This window comes from Python bivittatus, unplaced genomic scaffold (assembly GCF_059951505.1).
Source record: "Python bivittatus isolate LINGU-HERP-01145 unplaced genomic scaffold, Pbiv_v1 ctg000590_np1212, whole genome shotgun sequence".
Taxonomy (NCBI): Eukaryota; Metazoa; Chordata; class Lepidosauria; order Squamata; family Pythonidae; genus Python; species Python bivittatus.
The window spans coordinates 6,417,175-6,442,977 of NW_028277086.1; the positions used below are offsets into that span (position 1 = coordinate 6,417,175).

The 25,803-nt window shown below is 42.2% G+C and overlaps 2 protein-coding genes across 4 annotated transcripts in view; one reads left to right on the forward strand and one right to left on the reverse strand.

Moving 5' to 3' along the window:
- Positions 1-2,274: 2,274 nt before the first annotated feature.
- On the reverse strand, positions 2,275-7,986 carry LOC148214746 (proto-oncogene Mas-like). Of its 3 annotated transcripts, XM_088148938.1 has the most exons (3): positions 7,863-7,878; positions 5,271-6,795; positions 2,275-3,363 (listed from the first exon to the last, which is right to left on the reverse strand). In XM_088148938.1, the coding sequence occupies exon 3, from the start codon at positions 3,310-3,312 to the stop codon at positions 2,389-2,391; it is 924 nt and encodes a 307-aa protein (XP_088005064.1). In that variant the 5' UTR covers positions 3,313-3,363; positions 5,271-6,795; positions 7,863-7,878; the 3' UTR covers positions 2,275-2,388. The 3 variants fall into 3 exon arrangements, with proteins under 3 accessions (XP_088005064.1, XP_088005062.1, XP_088005063.1); XM_088148936.1 differs by lacking the exon at positions 5,271-6,795 and having other exon boundaries at positions 7,863-7,986; XM_088148937.1 differs by lacking the exon at positions 5,271-6,795 and having other exon boundaries at positions 7,867-7,938.
- A 13,832-nt stretch (positions 7,987-21,818) lies between these two features.
- Positions 21,819-25,803, forward strand: part of COL22A1 (collagen type XXII alpha 1 chain) — a 173,695-nt gene continuing 169,710 nt past the window's right edge. The window contains exon 1 of the mRNA XM_088148939.1: positions 21,819-21,972. The gene's annotated coding sequence lies outside the window, so the exon portion shown is untranslated. The remainder of the gene's footprint in view (positions 21,973-25,803) is intronic.

Here is a 25,803-nt window from a genome sequence, read left to right on the forward strand (position 1 = left end):
TCAGTTAGAGTACGTGGCACAGAGAAGAGGCCACCTGCTGTCCTACTGTCAGTCTCCATTCTGCTCCTGTTTGTCCATAAAAGGGTTAAAGCTGGAACAAACCCAGGCCACTGGCTTTGGGATTGATGATCCCTGAAAATTATCCCACAGTGCTGCTTCCAGTGGCTCTGGAAATCCTGTGCCTGTTGACAGTTATCAATCGATCTATAGATAATATCAATGGTTGGTTTAGCTCTGAGATGCAGACAGAAAGAAGAGACCTATTCAGTCTGTCCCACCGCAGAGTGAGAATATTGTTGCTTCCAGATACTGCAGAACTGTCCCAGGTGGGAATCCTGAGATGGGCCATTCCATAAGTGGTCCCCTGATCTGTTTGCATGTTTGCCCATCAGACTGAAAATACAGGTAGTCCTTGACCTATGACCTCTCGCTCAGCGACTGTTCAAAGTTACAATGGTGCTGTTAAAACCGGTCCTCCAAGTTCTGGCTGTCCCAGCACCCCTGCGGTCCTGTGATCGCGATCTTTGCTCTTGGCAACCCATTTGCACTTACGACTGATTGCCAAACGTGCCATGATCATATGATCGCCACTTGCAAACTTCCCTGCCAGCTTCTCCAAAACGTCAAAGGGGAAGCTGGCAGTGAAGGTTGTAAGTTGCTGGGATAAGCCTTCCCCACCCATGCACCCTCCCCCAGCCCCTCAATGCTCATGCCGTGGCAGCCACTTCAGCACCCCTGAGCACCCTCCCTGACCCTCCCCAGGCCTCCCTCTCACCCTTGCACACCCCTTCACACCCATCTCTAACACACACCACAACCCCGTGTGCCTTCCCTGACCATACAGAACCTCTTGTGCATACCTTCCCTGAACCACACGGTACCTCTCACACATCCCCTCACATCCTTGAGCAGCCTCCCTGACCCTTCCTTGCACTCTTGTGCACCCTTCAAAGCTCATGGTGCCTCTTGCACATCCTCTTGCCCCCTTGGGTACATTCCCCAACCCTCACCCACACCCCTGTGTGGCCTCTCACCCCCACCTGCACCCAGCAGCAACATTGACTTCCCTGCAGGCGTGGGATTTGCAACTTCCTGCTGGCTTCCCCACTGACTTTGGTTGTGGGAAGCTGGCAGGAAGTTGCCTCGCCTAACAACCACGGGATTCAGTTAACGACAGCAACCGGGACTGCAGGGATCGCCATTGCTAAGTGATCTGGTGGGGCTTTATGACTGCATCGCTTAACGATGGAAATTCCAGTCCCAAATGCCAGCATAAGTCGAGAACTACCCATAACTGGTTAGGAAAAGCTATATAAGTCTCTTACGTCTTTTTCATTGTTCGGGTGCTCTGCTACTTTCGGTATATTATGTGCTTATCCTACTATTGATTAGTTTGCCAGTTTTCAATTGATAGATGTGACAAGGCAGTGACATTGAAAAAAAAACCCAAAGATGATTTTATCTTCTTCACTTGACAGAACTTTGGTTTTCAGAAGGCACCATAGTGGAAAGTTCCCTCCTATCTATGAGATATCTCAATATATCGGGGAGTCCTTTGGCTACAATTTAGTATCTTAAATGTACAGGACCTTTTCTTGAAAAAACCCCATGAGATCGTCTCCCCCGATTGTGAGATATTTGATTGTCTCAAGGCACTGTAGCAGTGAATTGATGGAATGTTCTGTCCCATCTGTGAGGTGTCCTTGTTCGGTGAGGTGCCCCTTGGCTACAATTTAACATCCTGAAGATAAAGGGCCTTTCGCCAGCCTCTCAGACCCCCCCCCCTTCCCAAAAGGCAGCTGGAAATAACTTAGTCTGGACAGTGCCCTCCACAGCATCACTTCAGAACTGTTGCTATACGTCTCTGAAACTTCTACTCAGGAGTCAGAGCCAGTATCTTCCAAGAGACTGAATCCCAGGTAGAAGATTATGGCTGTAAAGTTTAATCTCATTCGTATCTACTCAAAAAGGAATCCTGTTGAGCTAGGAGGATGTACTCCCCTCTCAATATGTACAGATTTGGTAGTCAATGTGAGACCCATTTCTCTGAGCTATCCAGGAGATACAGCTCTCTATGATTAATCTCAGCTGCAAAGCAGTTGTAGTTATGGTACACGCATTTTGATAATTTTCTGGTATGGTTTTGGTCACATCACTTATAGCAGTGGAGGGGAAACTCTTCCTTCCCACATCTTTCCCCAAACTTCAGGATAAAGCCAAATAACATTCTTTTTTTCCCGGGGGGGGGGGGACAAAAACAAAAACAAAACCTCTTTACATTTTATTTCCATAGCAAGAAAAACATTTTTCTACTCATAAGCGATATCCATCACTAGTGAAAGGCTAAAAATACGCTTTTACAGAAGATGCCTTAAGTGGGTTGGAACTCTACAATTCTCCAGGACTTTCATCTTCCTTGAAGACTCTTTGAAAAATAACCTTCAGGCTCTCCTTGGATTTAGCTCCTTTCCTTCTCCCAACCAGAAAGTAGATCACTGGGTTAACACTGCTGTTAAAGCAAGCACATAGATAGAAATAGTTATCCAATTCAGGAAATATAGAATAGTAACTGATTCCAAGAAAATTAACAGTGAACACAAAGATATATAATGGCAAAGTAAGAATCAGGAAACAGAGAAGGGTAATTAAGATGGTCACCAAAAGTCTCCCCCGTTTGTTCTGTTTCGGTTTAAGACCTATTTTGAAAAATAGGATCCCAGTAGAGGTTGCGATCGATGGAAGGCAAAGCACGGCAGGCACAAGCAAATGGAAAGTCATGGTGCCATCATATTCAAATGCATATTCCAAGATGTTCCAAATTCCAGTCAGGAGAAAAGAGCAGATCCACAGGAGGGCACACACAGCAGGGGATAAATGCTTTGGCCGGGAACAGCGATGCCAGATTGGGAAGAGGACAGACACACACCGGTCAATGCTGATGGCAGTCAGTAGAAATAGACCATTGATATACATGATCCACAACAATGACATAAAGATGAGCCAGGGAATTCCTGGTGGTATATAATATGTAAAAAAATCAATCCATTTTAGAGCCATAGAAATAAGGAACCCAAAGTCGGCAATAGATAAATTAAGAATCAGCACAGTGAAAGAATTTCTCTTAATCTGGAAGCCAAGTAGCCAGATGACAATTCCGTTCTCTGGGACTCCAATACAGCAGATGATTAATATGACTGAGGGTATGATCCTTGTAGAATAGATGAATGTATTTTGGTAGTCATCCGAATCATTGGTAATATTATATTTAAAATACCCTGGTGTAGCATTCATGTTTGCCAGGCTGAAATTCATCAAGAGACTTTTGTAATGCTCCACAAATCCCTTCTTTCAGAATGGCAATTCCTATTAGAGGAAAAGAAAGGAGAGTGGATTCAATAATTCCCCAAAAGTGGTCATATCTTCATCTCTCTCTTCCCTGTGGACAGGCTGAGACAACTTTTGGACCTTTGCCAATAATGATAATAACTATTGGATAAAAATGCCAAATCTATTCAAAACATCTGGCTGACTGTGCGACCCACAATAATAATTTATTAAACTTGGATGCCACCCGACTCTCAATGACCCTGGGCACCTCACAATGATCAACAATCAAAGGAATTACAATAAAATAAATTAAAAACAAAATCTCCCAGTAGGAATATATTTGTCTCCACTGTCCGGAAAAATCATTCTTATCATGTGCAACATGCTTGGTTTCACTGTCCAGCTCTCAGGACATGCTTTGTTCACAGCTTTTGCCTCCTTTCCCTTCCTGTAAAGCCCCCCCCCCCCTTCCTGATAGCCTTCCTCTCTGTTACTATCCACCCTCCTCTTCAGAGATACATTCCATCACAGTGGCTTACAGGAATCCAGTGAAGACAACATATATATAAACAAGCAATCAAAAATATAAAAATAGTTATTACATGATAAATACGATAAAAAACGAATATCTAAACCATGGGCAAGAGAGAATAAGAATAGCGAACTCATGAATGGTTTCCTGGGAACCCAAGGCAGGGGACATAACCAGGTCTTGAGGGAGTTCCAGAAGGTCAAAAGGGATGCAGCTAATCTAATATCGGGGGGGGGGGGGCAGGAGAATATTCCACAAGGTGGGCTCCAGAGCAGAGAAGTGTTGACAACTGGGGCCCATGAAATGTACGCCTCTATCCGATGGTATCCGCAGCATGCCTCGTCTGCCAGAACTGATGGGTCACGCTGATATAGTTGGGGAGATGGGGTCCCTGAGGTGATGCAGCCCCATGCCATGAAGGGCTTCCAAGATTAAAATGGGCACCTTGAGTTGGTCCCGGAAGCAAACTGGCACCCAATGCAGATCACTGAGTAGAAGTGTAACAAGTGCTCTTCTGGGAGTGCATATAACCACACGTGCACAATTATCAGCTGTGGTCACTTGCATTTCCACCATTCTGATAATTCCAAGTCCATGAGCAAAACATAGCTTCCTCCAGCTGACCAATAAAGATGTAACCCCCACACAAGCACCCCACAAAATTCAGCCCCCCCAGACCTCATCACTAGTTGGTGCTCCATCCTCCAAAATGCCCAGAGCATGAAAACAAAACAATACAAAACTGATAATGTATGCTTTTTAAGTTTTTGGAGCTTTTCACTGCAGTCCTATCTTCCACATTCTGCAGCATTTCCCATTCAGTCCAACTCCCACAGGGTCTTTTCAATAGTGGTATAATTCAATAATTCCCCAAAAATGGTCATATCTTCATCTCTCTCTTCCCTGTGGACAGGCTGAGACAACTTTTGGACCTTTGCCAATAATGATAATAACTATTGGATAAAAATGCCAAATCTATTCAAAACATCTGGCTGACTGTGCGACCCACAATAATAATTTATTAAACTTGGATGCTACCCGACTCTCAATGACTCTGGGCAGCTCACAATGATCAAAAATCAAAGGAATTACAGTAAAATAATATCTATCTATCTATCTATCTATCTATCTATCTATCTATCTATCTATCTATCTATGTATCTATCATCTCTCAATAGGAAAGTAGTTGTCTCCACTGTCCACAAAAAACAATTTTTGGCATGTGCAACATGCTTGGTTACCCTCAAAAAACAATAGAAGCGACTAGTGGCAAACAAGAAGAGGCAAGATATTCGGTCTACCTGGAAAAGGCTTATAGAGGCAGTAAAGAGTAAGAACTCTTCCTTATTTTGGCATGTAATAGCTACCCAAACTACTAGAACATATACTCCAACAGATTTTCATATATCACCTGCTGCTTGGGAGTTTCACTTTCGGAGTTTGTACGAAGACGCCTCCAGTGTGGAAGAAATGTACAACTTGAAGGATGTACCCAAATGACATCCAGTCTCAATGTCCGAAATTAAATCTCTTATTGATCACCTTATGACAGGGAAGGCCCCTGGTGCTGATTTCATCCCGGCAGAATTACTGAAGAATAATAGGGAGTGGTGGACTCCAGTCCTGGCATCATTGTTTACCTATATTGACTCCACAGGAAATATTCCAGCGGACTGGGGCTTAGCGATTGTGGTCCCAATCTTTAAGAAGGGAAATAGAGATGACCCTGCAAATTATAGACCAATAGGTTTGCTAAACATAAACAGCAAACTTTATGCTAAACACCTGCAAGACAAACTTAAGGACTGGTTGAACTCCAACAATCTGATTGCCGAAGAACAAGCAGGCTTCAGAGAGGGGAGAGGCACAATCGACCAATGCTTGGTTCTCCAGCACTTGATTGAAAAATATGTGTCCAGCAGAGTGGCTTCACTATATGCCGCCTTTATAGATTTAAAGGCAGCTTTTGATTCTGTCACCAGATTCAAGCTATGGGAGAAGCTAGAAGCCGCCTCTATTGATCGTAGGCTTCTTCATTTATTACGTGTCTTACATTCTAACACGACCCTCAAGGTCAGGTGTAACATGCAAGGGGCTCTCACAGAATCGATACAAGTTAAAAAGGGGGTTAAACAGGGGTGCATTTTGGCTCCCTTGCTCTTTAATTTCTACATTAATGACATGACCAAGTGGATAAATAATCCAAACCATCACCCCCCTAAAATAGGGAATCGCAGCATTGCCCTATTGCTTTACGCTGATGATGCTGTAATTCTTTCCAGGACACCAGTGGGCCTAAGAAGAGCCCTGCGAGGTTTGTTCCAGTACTGTAATAAAGACAAACTGGAAATCAATTTCCAGAAAACCAAGGTTATGGCCTTTGCCAACAGACCAAGAACACAATCTTGGCACCTTAATGGACACAGTATAGAACAGGTGACTACCTTTAAATATCTGGGTGTGATCATACATGCCACTGGCTCAAGGACTACGCATTGCGAATATGCAGCTGCGGCTGGACAGAGGTCAGCTAATGCCATCCTCAAACTGTTACGCTCAAAAGGAGGACATTATGTCCCCGTCACAATTAAACTTTTCCAGGCGAAATCGCTTGCTCAGATGCTGTATGGGACTCACCTTGGATCCTCCTCCTCCTCCTTCTTACCCCTGGAGAAAGTCCAGTCCAAATTTTTAAGAGCAATTCTACAGTTGCCTCGCTGGGTGTCAAATGCCTGCTTACGCTTGGAGACTGGCCTCTTAAAGGTTGAATCAAGAATTTGTTTGTCATCTCTAAATCTATGGCTAAAACTTAACCTTTTCCCTCAAGGCCTTGCTCCATTAATTTTTCAAGATAAATTTGTTTCTTCATGGACCAAGGCTGTCGAGTGTAATTTTGCAAGGCTAGGCGTCTCCCCGACGTCGTTACTTCAGCTGGGCTTTGACAAGGCAAAACAGAACTTGAGACAAAGGGTGGAAGACGTGGAAAGGCAAGGTGACCTAGAAAAAGTTCCATCGTATATGGCCCCAGAATCCACTAGATATACTGTAGCTGCCGCCAGATATCTCAGGCAGCTAGAGGTAGCGAACTAGCGGAGGGCCTTTTCACTTGCCCGATGTCATGTACTCCCTTCAGCGGTGCTGGACGGTAAATATAAGGGAGTCCCATTGGCTAAAAGGCTGTGCCGATGTGGTTCTGGGGAAGTGGAAAGAGTTCTTTGGGCTCCAAATAAGTAATGCAATAATTGCTAGATATCCCCATGAAGAAGAAAGGACATGCTGGGAAACATGATACCACCAATATGGAACTGGTCGAAGTGCAAAGAAAAGTGAATTTGGAGGTCAGAGGAGGTCAGAACAAGGAAGAAAAGAGGTTGTTAGGTTGTGTATTGGGACAAAGAAACCATATTGAAGGAGAAGGAAGTTGGAGGAGAAAAAGTAGTTTGTTGGGGAAAAACTGAAGAAGGTTTGGAAACTCCAGCATCTCGCTGAGTTCTCTCTAGGATCAGAGCATCCTGTTAAAGAGATCATAGAGTCCAATTCCTTGCTCAGTGCAGGAATCCTAATTAAGCCATCACTGAACGGGAGCTGTCTAGACTTTGCCTTAGCAGGTTAAGGTCTCACAATGCAGCTCATCTCAGTTCCCAACCTGAAGTGACTTTTGAGGTCCAGGGCACTCTGTGGTTAATCACAGAGCAGACAAGATGCTTTGGGGAGGAAGATGACTGTGGGGCCCAATGGGATTTTGGTCCTACTTGCTTCTTTTTATGGGGTAGTTAATACCCTTACAGCTAAAACTCATGACACAGAGTTAGAGGGAGAAAAAAGAATTTCACTTCTTTTTTAGTGAAAACCTAACAAAATGAATCATAAGTACCCCAAGGAAGTCAAACAAGGAAATCACGCACACTGTCGTCATTAGCAAGCTTTGATACCACACCCCAATCTCTAAATTCTAAGCCTTGACTTTCAACCGAATCCCACACTACTATAGGCATAATCTTACCCACTTGAGAGCCCAGCCGGAGGGAGAAGCTGAGAAAGATGTTCCGTTCTCTCAGTGTTGGGCTGTGTCCTTTTCCTTGTTTATCTGTGATGTTATGTGTGAGCTCACATCCTGTATGTCTTTGGTGGGAGCCTGCATGCAGAGATAACAGTGAAAAACCCTCCAGGCTGTTTCCCACAGTGTACTACGGGTGATCTGCCAATATGTTTCACCCTTGAAAGACACATTGGCTTGGTTGGGCTTTTGCCATTAAGGGTTTGCGATCCACGAGCTGCACAGGAGAGGCGGCTTCAGAAGCAGAAACCCGCTTGTAAGGCTCTGAGGTTTGAACGGCTTTTTCTGGGAAGTGGCAGTTTGTAATATGTGAAGAAAAGAAATGGAAAGCTAGCTGGTGATGGGTCAGAAATTCATGCCGTACACAGTTTTATATGAACTAACCTAACTCGCCGTTTTTGAACCAAACCACAAACTATAAAGTGCAGCGGGATTTTCAGTTATGATTAGATGGAGCTGATGTTGATGTTGGGAGGGATCCCATTCACGAGCAGCTGGCAGTCTGAAGCAGAATAGCCAAAAGTGCAAAGTTGTGTACTTACCTGGTGGAACCTAGGAAATTTTGCTAGGATTGGATATAAAGATGCAGAGAGGCACAGTAAACGGTGTTGATGCAAACTAGTTTTGCCTATGTTTCCTTTCCTTTCCTTTTTTTTAAATCTGATACCTTTTGTTTCTGTTCTGGGTCTTGCATAGCACTCCTTACCATGTGATGGGCATGTAAGTGTGTGTGTGTGCATGTGTGTGTGTGAAGTAATATTAAAACTTTTTTTTTTGTGAGTGCCACCATATCTAATTTCAAAATCATTAGTCACAATACCTGTGGAATGGATTTATAATATTAAGCCAAGCTCAGAACATCATAATATGGGGGGAATTTTCTTTTAATTGAGTCAATGAGGGACATACATGTCCTATCCATTTATGACATCTCAGAAATCCCACTGAGACTGAGATAAAAACAGAATCCAATTATTATTTTTACTGGTGCTGTAGAGACGAGACTACGCATTTCCCCCTTGCGTTTCCAAGACTGAACTCTCCCTCCCCAGCTTCTTCTTGCTTTGCAGATATGAGCCTACCTCGTTGGTTATCCTAACAGAGCAAGCAGCAACTGTTGATGTGACAATTTTAAAATCAGAAAATAGAGCTGGAAAAAGAAACCCGCTGGGCTTCATTATGATCGCCCACGTCTTCCCTCGGATTCCACTTCTTTAAAAAATGGGAAATCACAATCCCAGATCTGCTTTCAGCACTTTTATTATGTACCCTAGAGTCCCAAAATGTAGTTTATATTCATGATTCTGATTCTTGCATTTCTGTCTGCAATTTTGTGGTGATGGAAAATAGAAAGACAAGAAACAAAGATGCTCAGAGAGTCTGATTACATGAATGTCTCTCATATTCCCAAAATAATGCAAAATTATGTCAAGTGTTTGTTTCTTTCATTACGATAGATGATTCTGGATCTATTCTGACACTTATATAAAAAAATCCTCTATAAAACGACATAACTACAATGATATTATAGGTTCTATCTTATATGGTGAATCATAAATCAAGGAGATCCTCAGTAGTATGTAGTCCCAATATTTGAAAGGTGTATTTATTAATCTCGGAACATCACCTTACTTTAAATTGAAGCTGTTTGTGAATTGGGGGGGGGGGTAGGATTATGATAGTGAAGCCAAAATGGTAGTCATGTTGATACAATAGTATAGCATACCAGAGATTTACTGTCCTCAAAGGCATCAACGGATCATCTCTCTATTTACCTAACGATCTAAGAGCACGTCAACAAAACAGGATCGGCATACTTGGGGCTCTTGAGTTTGATTCGAGTTTATTTCCCAAGATTCCTCAGTAATTCAAGGCACTTATGGTCTCAAGGAATCCACAGAATTATTGATTATGCTGAGAAGTTTAGGATCTTTATGAAGGCATCATCATTAGGTTCAAACTGAGGGTTCCAGGTCTTCTCTGCACTTCTCTTCCCCTTTGAAAATCTTCTGGAATATGACTTTCAGGTTTTCTCTAAACTTACTCCTCTGGATCCCAACCAGGAAATAAATAAACAGTTTGGCAAAACTATTCGGAGAACTGCATACTTCTGATTCAATGAAATAAGGTCAATCCTCAGGGAAATAAATGATGATGAGAAAGGCATTAAACCCCAAAGCAAAGATGATATAATGTGTAACAATAGATACAAGGAATCCAAAGTCAGCAATGGCCAAAATAAGGATGAATGTGGTAAAAGGATTTCTCTTAATCTGGAAGCCAAGTATCCAGATGACATTTCCATTCCCCAGGAGTCCTGAATAGGAAGTCATAAAAATAAGGACCTTCAAAATAATCCATTCTAATTCATAAGAGAGTCTCAGATGTGTGTGTCAAGTCCACGATGTCCAACTCTCAGTTCTGAAGCATTCTCACGCAACCAGGCTTGGGTCAGATAAATACTTCTTTATTAAGAGGTACATGTAGCTTGTAAACAGAACATTGCTAAAACTAACGCCTTGGGTAAACCTCCCTCTGTTTATCCCCCCTCTCCTTATTGCCTGGCGTCGTGACTCCTCTTCACCTGTTGTTGACCTCTCTCCTTCCTCCCCGAGCTTCTTCCGGGCTCTTTGGGCCCCAGCTGCCTGGCCGGCAATCAAGCCAGTCTAAATTGCCCATATATGGTTAAGCTGCTTCCCAACTCCCATTACAACCATTAACAGCCACCCCCCCCAAAGTACAAGTGGCAGAAACAAATCAATCCAACTCCCAACGAATGCAATACAATGGAAAACAACAACAGTTGGATGATGCAGGTTCTGACAGTGTGTTTTCATAAGAGTAATCTGTATATCTTCTATAATATTCTGAATATTCTGTTGTATAATTAACATTTGCCAGGCTGAAATTCATCAGGAAACTTTCATAATCCACCCAAACTCTCTTCTTTTGGATTTGAAGCTCCTGTTAGAAGAAAAGAAAGAAGAGTGGATTCAGTCATTCCTGCCTGCTACGTAACACCGAGAGTGTTGTAGGCTCATCTGCAAGTTCCCTGTGGAAAGGTTGAGGGATGTGGCCTGAGGAATTAGCCAATTCTTTTATTCTACCCCTTGTTTCTTGCCAGGCAGGTTGTTGCCCCTGCTTCCACTATCAACTATTCCCTCTCTCTCTCTTTCTCTCATTTGAAGACTGTCTGGTATCATAATTCTAATTTCAGGAGGATCTCTACTTAGATTAAAGCAAAGCACCTCTTTGAAACTCCACACATCCTTTCTGTTCAGTGCTTGGATCTAACTGGTGCAACCCAACATGGTGTGGTGATACTGAACCCCTTGCCAAAATCCAGACATCGAAGACCCAAACTGAATTGCTCTTCAGAGAAAGCAGGTCTCTCTAATGGCACAAGGAGTTTGAAAGGCACTCCTTACCTTTCCCTTCTGCCAGGGTCAGCCTGGCACACACATCCACTTAATTTGACGAACATGAGCTTCCAGCGTACGCATACCCTTTGCACATTCAGACTCTTTATTGGATTGTACAACAAATCATACAACAAATTGGGAATCCCCCCAATATTCATTGCAAATCATTCAGTTTCTCAGCCACAGTCTGCACGCAAAGTGTACAAACATTCGTGTCCCCAACCAAAATACCTCTTGTATCAGCACAAGCATTTCCTATCAATTTATCCACAATTCTATTAAATAACCAAGAGGGCATCTTTTTATGTGTGTATGTATTTTTGTTGATTTATTTAAACTATTTATATGGACATCCATCTCACAGCAGTGACTCTGGGTGGCATATGAGGATCAAAGCACAAAGCCATTGGGTACCACCCCTGAAGCCCAAGGATAAAGCTGGAACCACAAGAGAAATCAAAAGCAGCAGGGCTCACCTCCCATTTGTCTAATTTTGCTTAATGAGGGGCCATTCACTGAGCCTTCAATTTCTTCCTTTGCTGCTTTCCTTCCATCACATGCTGGTCTAAGATTAGGCCACAAAGCTTCATCTATACCGGTTCCATCATTCAACCCTTTTCCCTTTATCATCCACTCTCTCTGAATTGACAGGGGCACAGTAGTTTCACACACCTGAAGGTTCCTCAATGACCTGCTCAAAGACTGCTTGAGGGACCTACTGCTGGGGCAAGGGAATCAAAAATCAAGTCAGGCAGAGTTAGTTTTACAGCAATGCTCAGGGGTGAAGAGTCTCCTTATAAACAAAGCCTTTTGGGAAGAGGGGATTTTCATAGAAGAGAAGATCTGCAGGTTCAAACCTTGTTGTGAGAATCCTGGCGCTGCCTTCCATGGACCATCACATCAAGGTGGAATGGGACTCACCAAAATGGGCAAATCCTCTCAGGTGAAGAGATCGATTAAGTTTTGTTAGCCTGGTTCAGCAGTTCACAGGCTGTGTGTATTGGGTTCCTCATCCCTTGGGAAGAGCGAACTCACCATCCAGACTGAGCAGACGCTTCTTCTCCCTCCTAGAATCCAAAGTTTTGGTGCTGCTGGGAAGGAGTGTTAAAACAGCCAAACTCTTTCCTTAGAGGGAGAGTTTGACCCAGAAACTGAATGATTTGCAATGAATATTGGGGGGATTCCCAATTTGTTGTATGATTTGTTGTACAATGCAATAAAAATTTGAATGTGCAAAGGGTATGCAATCCTCAGACCACACCAGGAAACTGCAAGCTTTGGAGCTGCAAGAACCAGAGCTGAAAGACAGAGAGGAAAAGAGCCCAACTCAACTTGGCAAAAGGTGCAGGCAAAGCCAGCCCACTTTCTGCAGCCACCCAGGTGGACAGCTTCTCAAAACAGGTCCAGAAAGAGAGACAGTGAGTGCTGGGGGGAAGAGAAGCTCCTTTGGCTGGTCTAGAGTGGAGGGAAAGGCAGACAGATGGACTGAGAAGGCTAGAAGAACTGAAGACTGGGGGTGGGGAGGAAAGATGGAAAGAGCTAGGAATAGTTAAGGCAGGCCCATAGCGTTCAAAACTGATAGATGAAACAAGAGAGAAATAGTTGTAAACTTAGAGTACTGTAATAGGAAGACCGTGGATAAGATAGGTAGGGAAATAGAAAGAAGCATGGAGTTAGCATTAAGATTAGAAGTAAGGAATAGGAGTTTAAATTTGTATAATAAAACAGTTTTTGTGGGATTAAGCAAACACAGTCTTTGTGTCTTTCATCTGCACCAGATTAAGAAAAGCCCCAAGAATCCCCTTCCACCCATTTGTTCCTTTCATGGTGCAGAATAGGGAGGGATCAGCTGGTGCCCTACTTTCCATCTCTATTCTGCTGCTGTTGTGTACACAGAAGGGTTAAAGCTAGAATAATGAAAGACCGCTCCCTCTGGGACCACCCATGATCATAACTTCACAGTGTTGTTTCCATTTGCTCTCTGAAGTTTGATGGCTATTGATTGAGATAGAGATTATGTTGAGTGTTGATATTAAGTCATCTGCCCTTATCACTTTCCTGTTTTTTTACTTTTTTCTTTGGTCCTGCCTTTTATCCCATTGGTGTTTGCTAGTGTATAACTAAAAAATCATCATCATCATCATCCAGCTAAAACTTTTCATAGCTGAAGGGAGTGGTGGACGTGCTTGATCTGATCTGGACCCAGGGATTGACTTGGAGTGTGCTAGGGGCAAACTGAACTGGAAACTTCTCACAGGGATTTTCCAACAGGGTAAACCAAGCTGGTGGGGTCTGCAGGTTATGGTCAGAACATGCGAGACCCATAAAAGATAGGTGGAGTTTTTAATCACACCTTCGTCACGGCCATCCGGACTGTCTTGACCATATTTTGTGGACACCCAGCTGCAGATTTCAGAGTGAAAGATGAAACTGGCCCACCTTTAAATCACATTGAATGTACCCGTGTAGAAAATAAGGGTTGGCCTTTAGAAAAATATAAACAGACTGAATCTTTAAATCTGTGTGGAGTGGCCGTTTCAGGCTATAAACAGCTGCTGAAATAAATAAATAAATAGCCACATAAAGTCCTGGGCTTAGTGTAGACAAATGGCATTTATTTGAACTGCTCATCTAGGACTTTTTCCGAGAAAAGCCAGAGAATAGGATGTTGTGTAGTATGTGTTCAGTTTGTGAATAATAATAATAATAATAATAATAATAATAATAATAATGATGATGATGATGATGATGATGATGATGATGATGATGATGCAAAGATAGTACCAATCGTTACAGTATAGGCGCCTTGGATGCAATCCCAAAACATCTGGTACACCACTTGAGCATTGACAAAATCACCATCAGTCAATTGCAAAAGGCAGCTTTAATCATGAAGATACCTTGAACACCATCAAACCAGAACATCTGCCTATCCCAGGTCCTTGGGAAGGACTCAATAGGTGGATAAAAATGCCAAATCATCTAAACATCTGGCTGACTGTGCAACCAAACATAATAAAAATATTTTAAAAGCTGTGCTAATTTCTATGTCTTTGTACTTGAGGACACATTTCTCCAGTACAAGTGCAGATTTGCTTAAATGACCCACTTTTCATAATCATAACTTTCTAACTCTATGCATTTTTTTTCCTGTATATATGAATTGTGTATTTGTAGATACTGTTGATATCAATGATAGGGAAACTGCACGGCAAAGTTCAAAGATGTGTGACCATAGAATGAAAACTGCATTTCAGAAAATTAAGTATCCGATGTAAGCAGAAATAGAAAGGTAATTCTTTTTGCATGCAAAATAATTTCTCTTTTGGCTGAGTGTGGAGTGTAGATATCTCCATGAGGGAGAAAAAAACACAAGGGGAAATATGAGGCCCGCTGATAAAAATTTGGGCCAAGTGCAGAGAAAAGTATTGTTTGGAGGAAACAAAGAGACATTGGAAACAGTGAGAAACCAATGAATTAGGAGGCCAGAGAAGATTGGAAAGAGGAGGAAAAGAGCTTTGTAGGAGACATACTGAGGTGAATAAATGGATGAGTGGGAAGTTGGGGGAGAAAGAGAACCTTATCCTTGTCTGATGGGGAGAAACTGAGGAAGGTTTCAAAGTTCCAATTTTAATGAAGGATCTCTTTAGTTTCTATCTTGCATCAGAACTTCCTACAGAAGAGACCCTATGCCCCATACCATCCAATACCCTATTCAGTGCAGGAGTCCTAATAAAGCATGTCTGAAAGAGAGCTGTCTAGAGCTGGTGTGGGTCTTCCGGGCTGTATGGCCGTGGTCTTGAAGTCTTGTTTCCTAACGTTTCGCCAGCACCTGTGACCGGCATCTTCAGAGTGCAGGAGCACAGACAGGAGCAGTTCTCTCTGTGCCCAGCAGGAGAACTGCTCCTGTCTGTGCTCCTGCCCTCTGAAGATGCCGGTCACAGGTGCTGGCGAAATGTTAGGAAACAAGACTTCAAGACCACAGCCATACAGCCCGGAAGACCCACACCAGCCATCGTATGCCGGCCGTGAAAGCCTTCGACAATACAGAGCTGTCTAGACTTTGCTTTGTCAGGTTAAGGCCTCACAATATATCTCATCTCGGTTCCCAACTTGAAGTGACTGCTGAGCTCCAGGGTATTCCATGATAAAACACACAGCAGACAGGTTTGCTTCAAGGAAGAAGCTTACTGTGGGACCCAATGGGCTTTTGGTTCTACCTGATTCTTTCTTTGGAGAAGTTAAGGCTCAATTTGGTGTAGTGGTTAAAGGCAGCAGGCTAGAAACTGGGAGACTGTGAGTTTCAGTCCTGTCTTAGGCATGAACACAATGGCAAAACACTTCTGACCACGTTGCCAAGAAAACTGGAAGGACATGTCCATATAGTTGATAGCAACTAAGAACATACAAAATTATCATTATTCTTAATGTCCATACAGAGAAAAAGACATGAGACAGAGTCCATTAGAAAGCAAAAGGAATTGTTACTTTTTTAAATGAAAACTTAACATATCATAAGTACTGCAAGAAAATATAACAAGGATATCACGCACACTATCGTCATTAGCAAGCTTTGATACCACACCCCAATCTCTAAATTCTAAGCCTTGACTCTCAACCGAATCCCACACTACTATAGCCATTATCTTACCCACTTTAGAGCGCAGCTGGAGGGAGAAGGTGAGAAAGATGTTCCATTCTCTAAGTGTTGGGCTGTATGGGTTTGATGAGAGCTTGCTCTTAGAGTCTTGCTCTTATTACAAGGAATACCCTAACTGGGGAACGAGCAAGGAGAAAACCACACCCCCACCAACACTGGCAGGGCAAGCTACTGTATATAAAGAGGGAGCAAACCCCACACTCACTAGCACTGAAGATGTTACCTAGTTGGGTAATGAAATGTCTGCAAGAAAACAACCAACCTCAGAGATCACCAAGGACTCCACAGTTCAACCCTGAGCTACATCTATTCTCTTCTAAATTCAAAGTGGTAGTTCTTGCAAAAAGATGTGTCAAATGCAACTGGCTGTTGGATGGGGAGCCTATCAAAGAAATAGTTTATTTTCCATATTTAGGGGTGGGTTTTACAGATTTCCAGGTTTTTCAGGGCCTTGAGCTAACCAAATGAAGCTCAGTGAAAGCCTCAGCAAGCTCTAAAATGCTAACTAAATTACTCGGTTGTAACCACCCAAGCACTCAAATCTTCACTTTGAAGGTCCAGAAGGCAAAAGTTGCACTGGTGTTAAGGTATGATACAGAATTGTGGGGCCTATCAAAGGCCCCCCTACTCAGGCAAAATCAAGCATGCTTTTTAAGATTTATTCTGGGGAGTGATAGGAATACACCAACAGCAGCCATCAGAGGTGAAACAGGAACCCACTCCATTTACAGCTTCACAGTAATTAAAGTCTGTAATTACTGGTAGAGGAACTCTCCCAATGGAACCCGATAGACTACCAAAAATGTGCCTCGAAGAACAGATGGGGACCCTTCAACCCACCACATGATGGATCAGCTTCTCAAAATCATCTCACAGCTTAAGAGCGTTAGACATCAATGGCCAAACTGACTTTGAGTTGCTTGCAAACATCAGGCCGTTGAAATGGATGACCAAGAATAAAATGACTTTTCAAACAAAAAAATGCCTGACAATAGATCTGACTCAGTACCATAGGATGGCCCTTACGAGGACAAGATTTGAGTTGCTGGATTTTATGGTTAGATATGGATAATTCCACCTGCACCATGCTATGAGAAGACAATGTGTCTTTGTGGAGCATCAGAAAAACAAGACAATACACATGTCCTATTTCACTGCCAACTATATCCCCCAGCAAGGGATTGGTATTTACAGACACTACTTGACGAAACTACGCATTGGGACCACAACAAAAGATTATCTTATTTCCTCCAAGGCAGAAACGCATATGGAGTCCTTAGAACTGCTAAGTTTATAGTCAGGACTGTTCAACTGAGAACACATTTTATAGAACACATTGGGGTAGCACGTAAAGGTGATACATTCATCTAAACACATGCTGTTTTGTATTTTAGTACGCATCTTATGATTCTGTATTCTATTTTATCTTACACTATTTTACCTCACTCTTTCCCTTTTATCTTTCTCTATTTTATCTCAGCTTACTTCATTTTACCTTATTTTATTCTCAAAAGCCCCGAGAATAGCTCATTTTTGCGCTACTAATTCAGATGAACGCTTCACACACAACATCTGTATTTTTTCATTGCTTTTACCCTACTTTGGCAAGACAGCCGCAATGTTTGGCTAGCATCAAGGAAGAATTTGTGGCAGACTGAAGCTCCTCACTTAGATTCAGGTGACCTGCAATGTTATATAATGTCCGGCAGATGGCACTATACACTTATTGAAATGGCCCTTGACCACTGAAGGATTTCCGTACTTTTTATTTATTTTTTAATTTATGTATTTACCATATTCACAAGCTGGCCCAATCAAGTAGGTGTCTGGGCAGGGAACAGCACAACTGGTGTACAGACTTCAAATCATAATATAAAATTAAAAAAATAAATAAAGAAGAGGACAAACTCTCTGTCCTGGAGTAACACACTTTTAATTTGCTTCCTAAATACAAGGAGGGAGTTGGGGGGCATTCTCAATTCTTGGGTAAAGGGTTCCAAAACATGAAAGCCACCACTGAGAAGGGCTATCATCAGGCCCATAGACCTTGCGGAGTGGGGGGACCCTCAACAGGCCCTCTCTAGGCTGTTGTACTCACCAGGCAAATTTTATCTTTGCAAAGTCTTGCTGGTACAACCTGGTGCACTGTTGTGAAGGGCTTTAAAAGCAATGGTTAGCACTTTAAATTGGGCCCAGAAGCCAAGTGGCAGTCAATGCAGGATAAGCTTGATTCTATGTTAATGGGGTTGTCCCATCAGAAACCACGCTGCTATTTTGAATCAGCTACCGTATATGTTTTATGCATTTTTATAGCATGCATCCTCAAGATCATCTATAGATGTAGATCTATAACTCAATGTTCTCATGTTCATCAACTTGATTAAAGGACCTGGGAGCCTCTCTTGATTATTCTGGGGGAAGGAAAAGAGCTTGAAAATGAGGCAAAGTGAAGGAACTTACTGCTTTTCAGACCTACCTTTCCTGACCTTGAAAAGCTAAGCAGTGTCAGACCTCAATTAATACTTGGATGGGAGGCAGTCAGGAAATCTCAGGATTCTTGCTAGACTGACAATTTAAATAACGCCATCCAGAAAAGTAATGGTAGACAACTTCCATTTGTGGTAAAAAAAAAAATGAGCACGGACATGCCCATGAAGTTGTCAAGAATCAAGCTTGATTTGAAAGGCACGTGAAAGCCTCAAGTGTCTACATCCACAAGACCTTCTCCATAACATTGTTCTTCTACTCATTAGCGTAGAATTAGCAAAAACCAAATCCCACTGGTTTTTGCAAGTACTTAGTCCCATTTTATTGTTTTCAAACCAAATCTGTTCCTCATGATCTGGATCTTGTGACCTCACCTCTAGGTTGTCATTTAGCAAAAATTTATAAGACATCTTGGTATATGAATGTTGCATCTGAAAATGCATCGTGCTTATGGAGTACAGTTTGTCCAGGCACACACAATTTCTTTTTTTAATTGTTTGCTATTTTTTTAACATGTAACCCACCCAGAGATGTTTTGAAATTGAGCAGCCTGTAAATTTTAATAATAAGAATAGAACAACCTTCCACCTGTTATATCACAGTTGCTAGATTTAAATTACTGTTCTATTCCATTAAAACTGTTGTGCTTTTTTTAAAAAAAGCCACACTGCTTTATTTGTAGTTTATCCCTCTCCTTATTATACACAATTTTGTAACCATCTTTCCTTAATGAGTTGTTTTAATGCAATTTTTGTAGTGGATTTTTAATACAAATTTCAAATACATGCTCTTTTAGGGATACAGTGACCCTCTATGTAAGCTTTTGCATACATGGTTGAACTAAAATCAGCGCCCATCAGTAGACTGAATCGGTCATCAGAATTTGGTGGACTCCATCAATCTTCTTCCCATGCAATTTGTAGCAAATCTCTTTTGAATTCTTACCTGCAGGGTGCCATTGGGACAATTCAACCTTTGAATGCCCTCAGGTGATCAAAATAACACTAGAAGATGCTTGCAACCCTTTGCTTTGAACACTACAAGGTTCAAGTAACGAAGTAAGTACAGAGTCTACTATCTATTCAGCTTGCACAAATCTTATAGACAAATCTTCTCAGCCAACAGAGAACCTCACTTCTCATAACAGATCCCTGCAATTAGTGGTGTCCAACAGAACTGGACAAAATAATCTGGGATTTGGATCAAAAGAGGATGACTGCTGGATTGCTTTCCAAACAATTCCTACTTTTAATTTAAGCCACATATCAGGAATCAATTTGGCACAGAACTCTTCTCCAAGTAACTTCTTCCTCTCCTAATCAGGCAAGATCTGTACTATTTTCTTGTTGTCTTCTTAACTTTTCAGTATGACACAGTGCACCATACCTGAGTACAGGACTTCAAAAGAGGGAGGGAGATGCACCCATTTGAATATTAGCTGAGCCTCTGGTGATCTTCATAGCCAACAATGTCAATAGAAGTTAAGGATAGAGGAGAAATGTGTTCCACCTGCATCTTTGTGCAAATTTACCCATTTTGCACCTTCTGGTTTGATATGCAAACTGAAGCTGTTTGGATGCTTATGGAAACCCCCATTTTTCAGAATTCAATTCACAACTAAAAAAAAAAAAGTGTCCACACAAGATACAGTATGTATGTATTACAGGAAATTGCTCTCTCTCTCTCTCTCTCTCTCTCTCACACACACACACACACACACACACACAATCTAAAATGCACTTTATTTGAAATACCTATTTAAAAATGCTGCACATTTTAGGAAAGATGGTTAAATGCATTTAGACATAAATCTGACTTTATAATGGTCTTCTTCTGGTACAGGACAGAAAACCTCAGAGTTTATTATCTTGAGTGTACATTTTCTCTCTTTTTAAAGCCTGCCTGCCTGCCTCCCATTTCCTTCCTTCCTTCCTCCCATTTCTTCCCACCATAGAAACAAATAGTTAAATGTTAGGATACCGTTCACTTTGTTTTGTCTCTAGACCACATTGCTTCCTTTCTCAGGAAACTTGTCCCAAACATCCCAAACTTTGTTCCCTGCTTAAGATTACCCTTTTCTGAACTCTCCACTGCCTGTATTTTATCTGCTTCAACATCTGGGCAGCAGCCTCTATGCAATTTTGGCAGATCTTGAAAAGATAAACAGAATCAGACCTGGTTAGTATTTGTACTGGAGACCACCGGACAATTCCAGAGTCAGAGGCTAAAATGGGCAGTTCAAGAAGCATCTCAGAAGACCACAATGACAAAGAACTTCAGTAATGTTGCAAATTTGGAGTTCAGATCAGTTTGCTTCTGGGTCCAATTCAAGGTGCTGGTTTTAACCTTTAGAGCCCTTCATGGCATGGGACTGGGTTATCTGAGGGACCACATCTCCCCAATTACATCAGCCCACCCCATCAGATCTAGCAGAGAAGGCATGTTGAGGGTACCATCAGGTAGGGACGTACATTGGTGGGTCCCAGACGTTGAGCCTTCTCTGCTGTGGCCCCCACCTTGTGGAACATTATTTCCCCCAATATTAGATTAGCTCCACCCGTTTTGACTTTCTAGATGTCCCTCAAGACCAGTTATGTCAGCAGGCCTGGGGATCCCAGGGAACTGGAGACATGCTGAGATGGCTCCATGGTTGAGTTAGCTATTCTCTTTTGCCTAGCATTTGTATATTTGTTCTTATCATAGCGATCTTTTAATATTGATTTTTATATTTTTATACTGATTGTTTAGGTATGTGCTGGTTTTCTTGGATTGTTGTAAGCCACCCAGAGTTGCTTTTCTGAGAGATGGGCAGCTGTACAAATGTGCTAGCTAGCTAGCTAGCTAGCTAATTAAATAAATAAATAAATAAGTGACAGCATCTATGATTGTGCTCATAATCTTAACAGGATAATTTTTTTTACAGAAATGCTAAAAAAAAAAAATCCCCCCTGGACTTTCCTGAAAAAAGAAATGTGTTCAGGGCTGCAAGTTTAAACATTTACCTATATTTTTCCTCCCTCTGTCTTCTCCTTCCACTCCAGCCTCCACCCTGCCTCAATTTACACACCCTCATTCCTCCTACTGACCCCTCCCAAAATCTCCTGCTTGCCTCTCTGCTCCTTTTGGATTTGCATCTTTCCAAAGTTAGCTTCACTCTGAGCCAGAGGGATATTGCGATTGGTCTTTTCTGCTGCAAAACCTTTGGGGTTGAAAGATTGCCTCCTCCCTCTCTCGCCCTTTCTCTTTGGGTCAGTTAAGGAAAAAAAAAAAAAAAAAAACCTGTGAGGAGTGTCTTCAGGTCTTTGGATAGAAGAGGGCTGGAGAGACATTTTTCCCAGCTGTCTTTTTCATTTGAAAGTTGCCCCACACTCTGTCTGGATTTGGTTTACCTGCTTTACATGCTGGCTGCAAGTATGATCTGAAAGGGTGGAACTGACCTGCTTCTCCAAGAGCTGCTGGAAGACTTCACCCACTTCATCCTCAACAGGTAAGAGGCCCCACAGGGAAGAGGCAGGGGGCTTGAGAAACCTGAAGGCAGTTGGCACTTGCTTTTTAACAAACAGCTTTGGTGTTAGAAACACAAGACTTTCTGTCCACCATAAATGAGATTTATCTGTTTATGAGTAGATGTGGATGGATCCGCTGCTTCAGTTTGGTCCTCTAAGTAACCCAGTTCTAGGTGTTCACTTTGATTTGGAGAATTGGGTTGCTCTGCTTCTGTGCTTTTAATCACACTGGGCCAGTTCAGCTGGGTTGTCGACTCTGCTCTGAGGAAAGGGAATCTGGGGCAGGTGAATGCAGGCACAAAAGCCCATTTTATGATGTCAGTCTAAGTGATATATCTGCTCTGACAGTTTGACCCAGGGCAAGTTTTCAATGGGCTTCTTCAAGGAGCTGCTTTGATGGACACTTCAGTGAACAGAAGCACCTTTTCAGTTAGACCTGTTCAGAAAGAACACACTGCGTGGCTTACAATTAAACTAAATTTAGAAGGAGTGATCCTATGCTTCCTTCTACTAAAATCTAGAAATGTCTGAGATGTTGAAAGCAACATTTCCTGATGACAAGTCATAACAAAAACTATTTGGGTGCATTCAACTGGTAGACTTGGATGACTTTCTTTGAAAGAATGAGCTAAAATTCACTTTTCCATCTTACCCTTTTTGCCTATAGAATCGTATCTGGTTTAAGAATGCAGAGAAGTTTTCTAACCTTCTTGTTTTCAGTATTTTGGCCATGTTTATTTTCTCCAAAGCTATTTTGCTGACTGATACATGATCTACTTTGCTGCAAATAGCTGGTGGAATAAAAATATAACTCTGCTATAAATTATAGGTGGATTCCAGCTTTGGTCAAAGTCACATTGCAAACTGAGTTACGCTGATTTTCTTTCATCTGTAACTTCATAGAGTGATGTCCATATTCCCATTTTTTTTTAAAAAATAACTATTTTATATTATATTTAAAACATGGTCCTACTTGGTATATTCAGCTGCTCTCTAATTATAAGCTACATTCGTGGGTTTCAACATGGAATTAAGAATAGTACGCTAAAGTGGGAAAACCCAGCCTTTAGGGCAGTGTTTCTCAACCCTGGCAACTTTAAGTTGGGTGGACTTCAACTCCCAGAATTCCCCAGCCAGCTTGCTGGCTGGAGAATTCTGGGAGTTGAAGTCCACACTTGTTAAAGTTGCTAAGATTGAGAAACATTCACAAACACTGCTTTAGGGAGATAGCACAGAGTAATAACACCACTGTCAGTAGGACAAATGGCTTCTACAAAGGATTTTCTAGAGGTGGCACCAATATTGTGACCTCCTCTGGTATTCTGTTAGGTTGTCAACACAATATGAGTGGAATCTGCAACCAGATCCTGACATACTGATAGAAGAAAATGATATCCAAGCAGGGCCCCATCTCATTCCTTCTCCTTTTTCCCACCAACTGTGACTTCCTCAGTCCTGGGTCCAGCTTCTGCAGCCAGAAGGCATGTGTGGGTTCCATTGTGGTGGTTTTTCTGCATCCTTTAGCTTTTGCATAGATCTGGAGAAGCTACTCTTGGAGGAAGGTGGGGTTCTGGCTACCAATGCAACAGGGCTTCACATTACAACTCATGCTCACTCATTTTGAAAAGGTTGGGGCTGTTTCTCAGTTTGATGATGTTAGGTTCCACGTGAAAGGACTTGTCACCTTGCTAGACAAGTAAGAGTCCTGTGCAACTGAACGCATAATTGGTGTGGAGAAAACTGCCTCCTAAACAGCAATTCTGAATATAGATGTTTTTCAAACAGCTTTTTTGCCTTCTGCTTACCATAGACAGCCAGTTTGGTGTAGTGGTTAAGGCACTAGGCTAGAAACCAGGAGACCATGAGTTCTAGTCCTGCCTTAGGCATGAAGCCAGCTGAGTGGCCTTGAGCCAGTCACTCTGTCTTAGCCTTAGGAAGGAGGCAATGGCAAATCATTTCTGAAAAACCTTGCCAAGAAAACTGCAGGGACTAATTCATGCAATTGCCAAGAGTCAAAAACTGACTCAAAGACACACACAAACACACACACACACACACACACACGGACCTTAATATATAGAGCAGCAAGTAAGTATTGCATTATACTGATGGCTGATAGCAACAGTACCAATGCACATCAGTTGAAATTTTAGATGTAACCATATATATATGCATCTAAATATAGTTTTAATATCCCTCCCATGTTGTAACTCCTGAAAGTTGCCTTAAGAACGTATACTTAATCTCACTGGTGAGTTAGCAACTTCACACTATACAACCTTGTCCATCCTGGATCAGATCGTGCTTACCGGCAATAGCAAAATAATCAAATAAGCAGCCCAAATTGCAAGTTCTTCACACACATAAGGGATTGCAGGAGACTCACATCGTACTGTTAATTCAGCACCGGAGCATGCTTACATTTTAAGGTAGATTCCACAATAATGTTCTTCTCTAATAAACTAACCATATGGAGAAGATCCTCCTTTAGCCATTGACTCTGCTGTTGAGGAGGAATATCGATGAACATTCTGAAGCTCAGATTTGAAATGGTTGGTTGCAGGTGGGTGTCAAAAAAGGAGAAGTGGCAGTACCATCAATTATGTCACCTCTCTTTCTCCCTCTGTCTCTCACCCTCTCCATGTGTTGCCCAACACCTCTTCCAACATGCCTCTTCCAAGTCAAACCTATTCAGTTCACAGCACAGATGACCTTCTGGTGCTTTCTGAATCATGCCATTTCAATGTGCATGCATCAGTAAGGACCACATTATATAATGGTTACATTCGCAGAAGCGCGCTAGGGTGAATGAATGAACAAATGAACGGGACGTTCTGGTGTATGTGTGCTCAAAAGGATGTCCCCAGTGGTCTGCTCTTGCTTGTATGCTTGTACGTGCATAGACAATACTTCTGCTGGCAACCCCAGTGAAGCAGTGACACAGGGGACAAGTTGCAAAGCAGCTGTGGAAAAACTCTGCAAGGAATGCAGATGCTCTAGAGGAGACCTGCTACAGTTGCACTAATGGGCTTTGTGAAGCTTCTTCTTCAAATGCTTTGCACTACCATAATTATGGGACCAATGAAGGCCCACTAAAGCCTGGAGGACATTTTGTATGTGTTGCAGCCAAGTTGAGTTGACCAGTTCAGGTGAGATGATGGCATGCAGAGTATTGGCACCCTGGAGATCATGCAGGACTTCACAATGATTGCACATCCAGTGAGTGCTAGCAAAACATATGAACAAATTCCTTTTGGATTCCTATTGCTGATAGTTTGAGGCACGCATTTCTGTGCTACATGTCAGAGCTAGAATTTGATGCAAAAAAGGCTGAGAATTTTTCAAAAGCTACTTGTGCCTTTTCTACTAGCATTGCTAAAAAACCCTGCTCCATACCTAATTCTTGTGGAATGTTTTGGAGACATGTATTTTCCTCCCCCCCAAAACTTTCTTTTTCTTTTTTCTTTTGTTAAATTTCATCTTCTGATAAATGCCACCTCAAGGCATGTACTGAATCACACTTAAATCTTGCTAAAGAGAAAGAACCCTCTTTCTTTTGAGAATGGAAGCCATCTCTGAATTGGCAGGGAAAATCAGTGATGGTCGTTTTCTGCTAAATGTTCCGAATCTTATGTCTTAGGGGTGGAGACATACAGTCTGAGAGTTTTTATCAAGCATCCCAGAGTTGGAAAGAGACACTGAGGCCCTTTGTCCAACCTCCTGCTCAGTTCAGGCATCCAACTAAAAGCGTTTCTGACAGTTTGCTGTCGAACTCCACTTGAAGTCATCCAAGTGGGGGCCCTTCATGTTAC

Coding starts and splice junctions, on each gene's coding strand:
- LOC148214746 (XM_088148936.1), bottom strand. CDS start 3,312: ATGAATTTCAGCCTGGCAAACATGAATGCTACACCAGGGTATTTTAAA.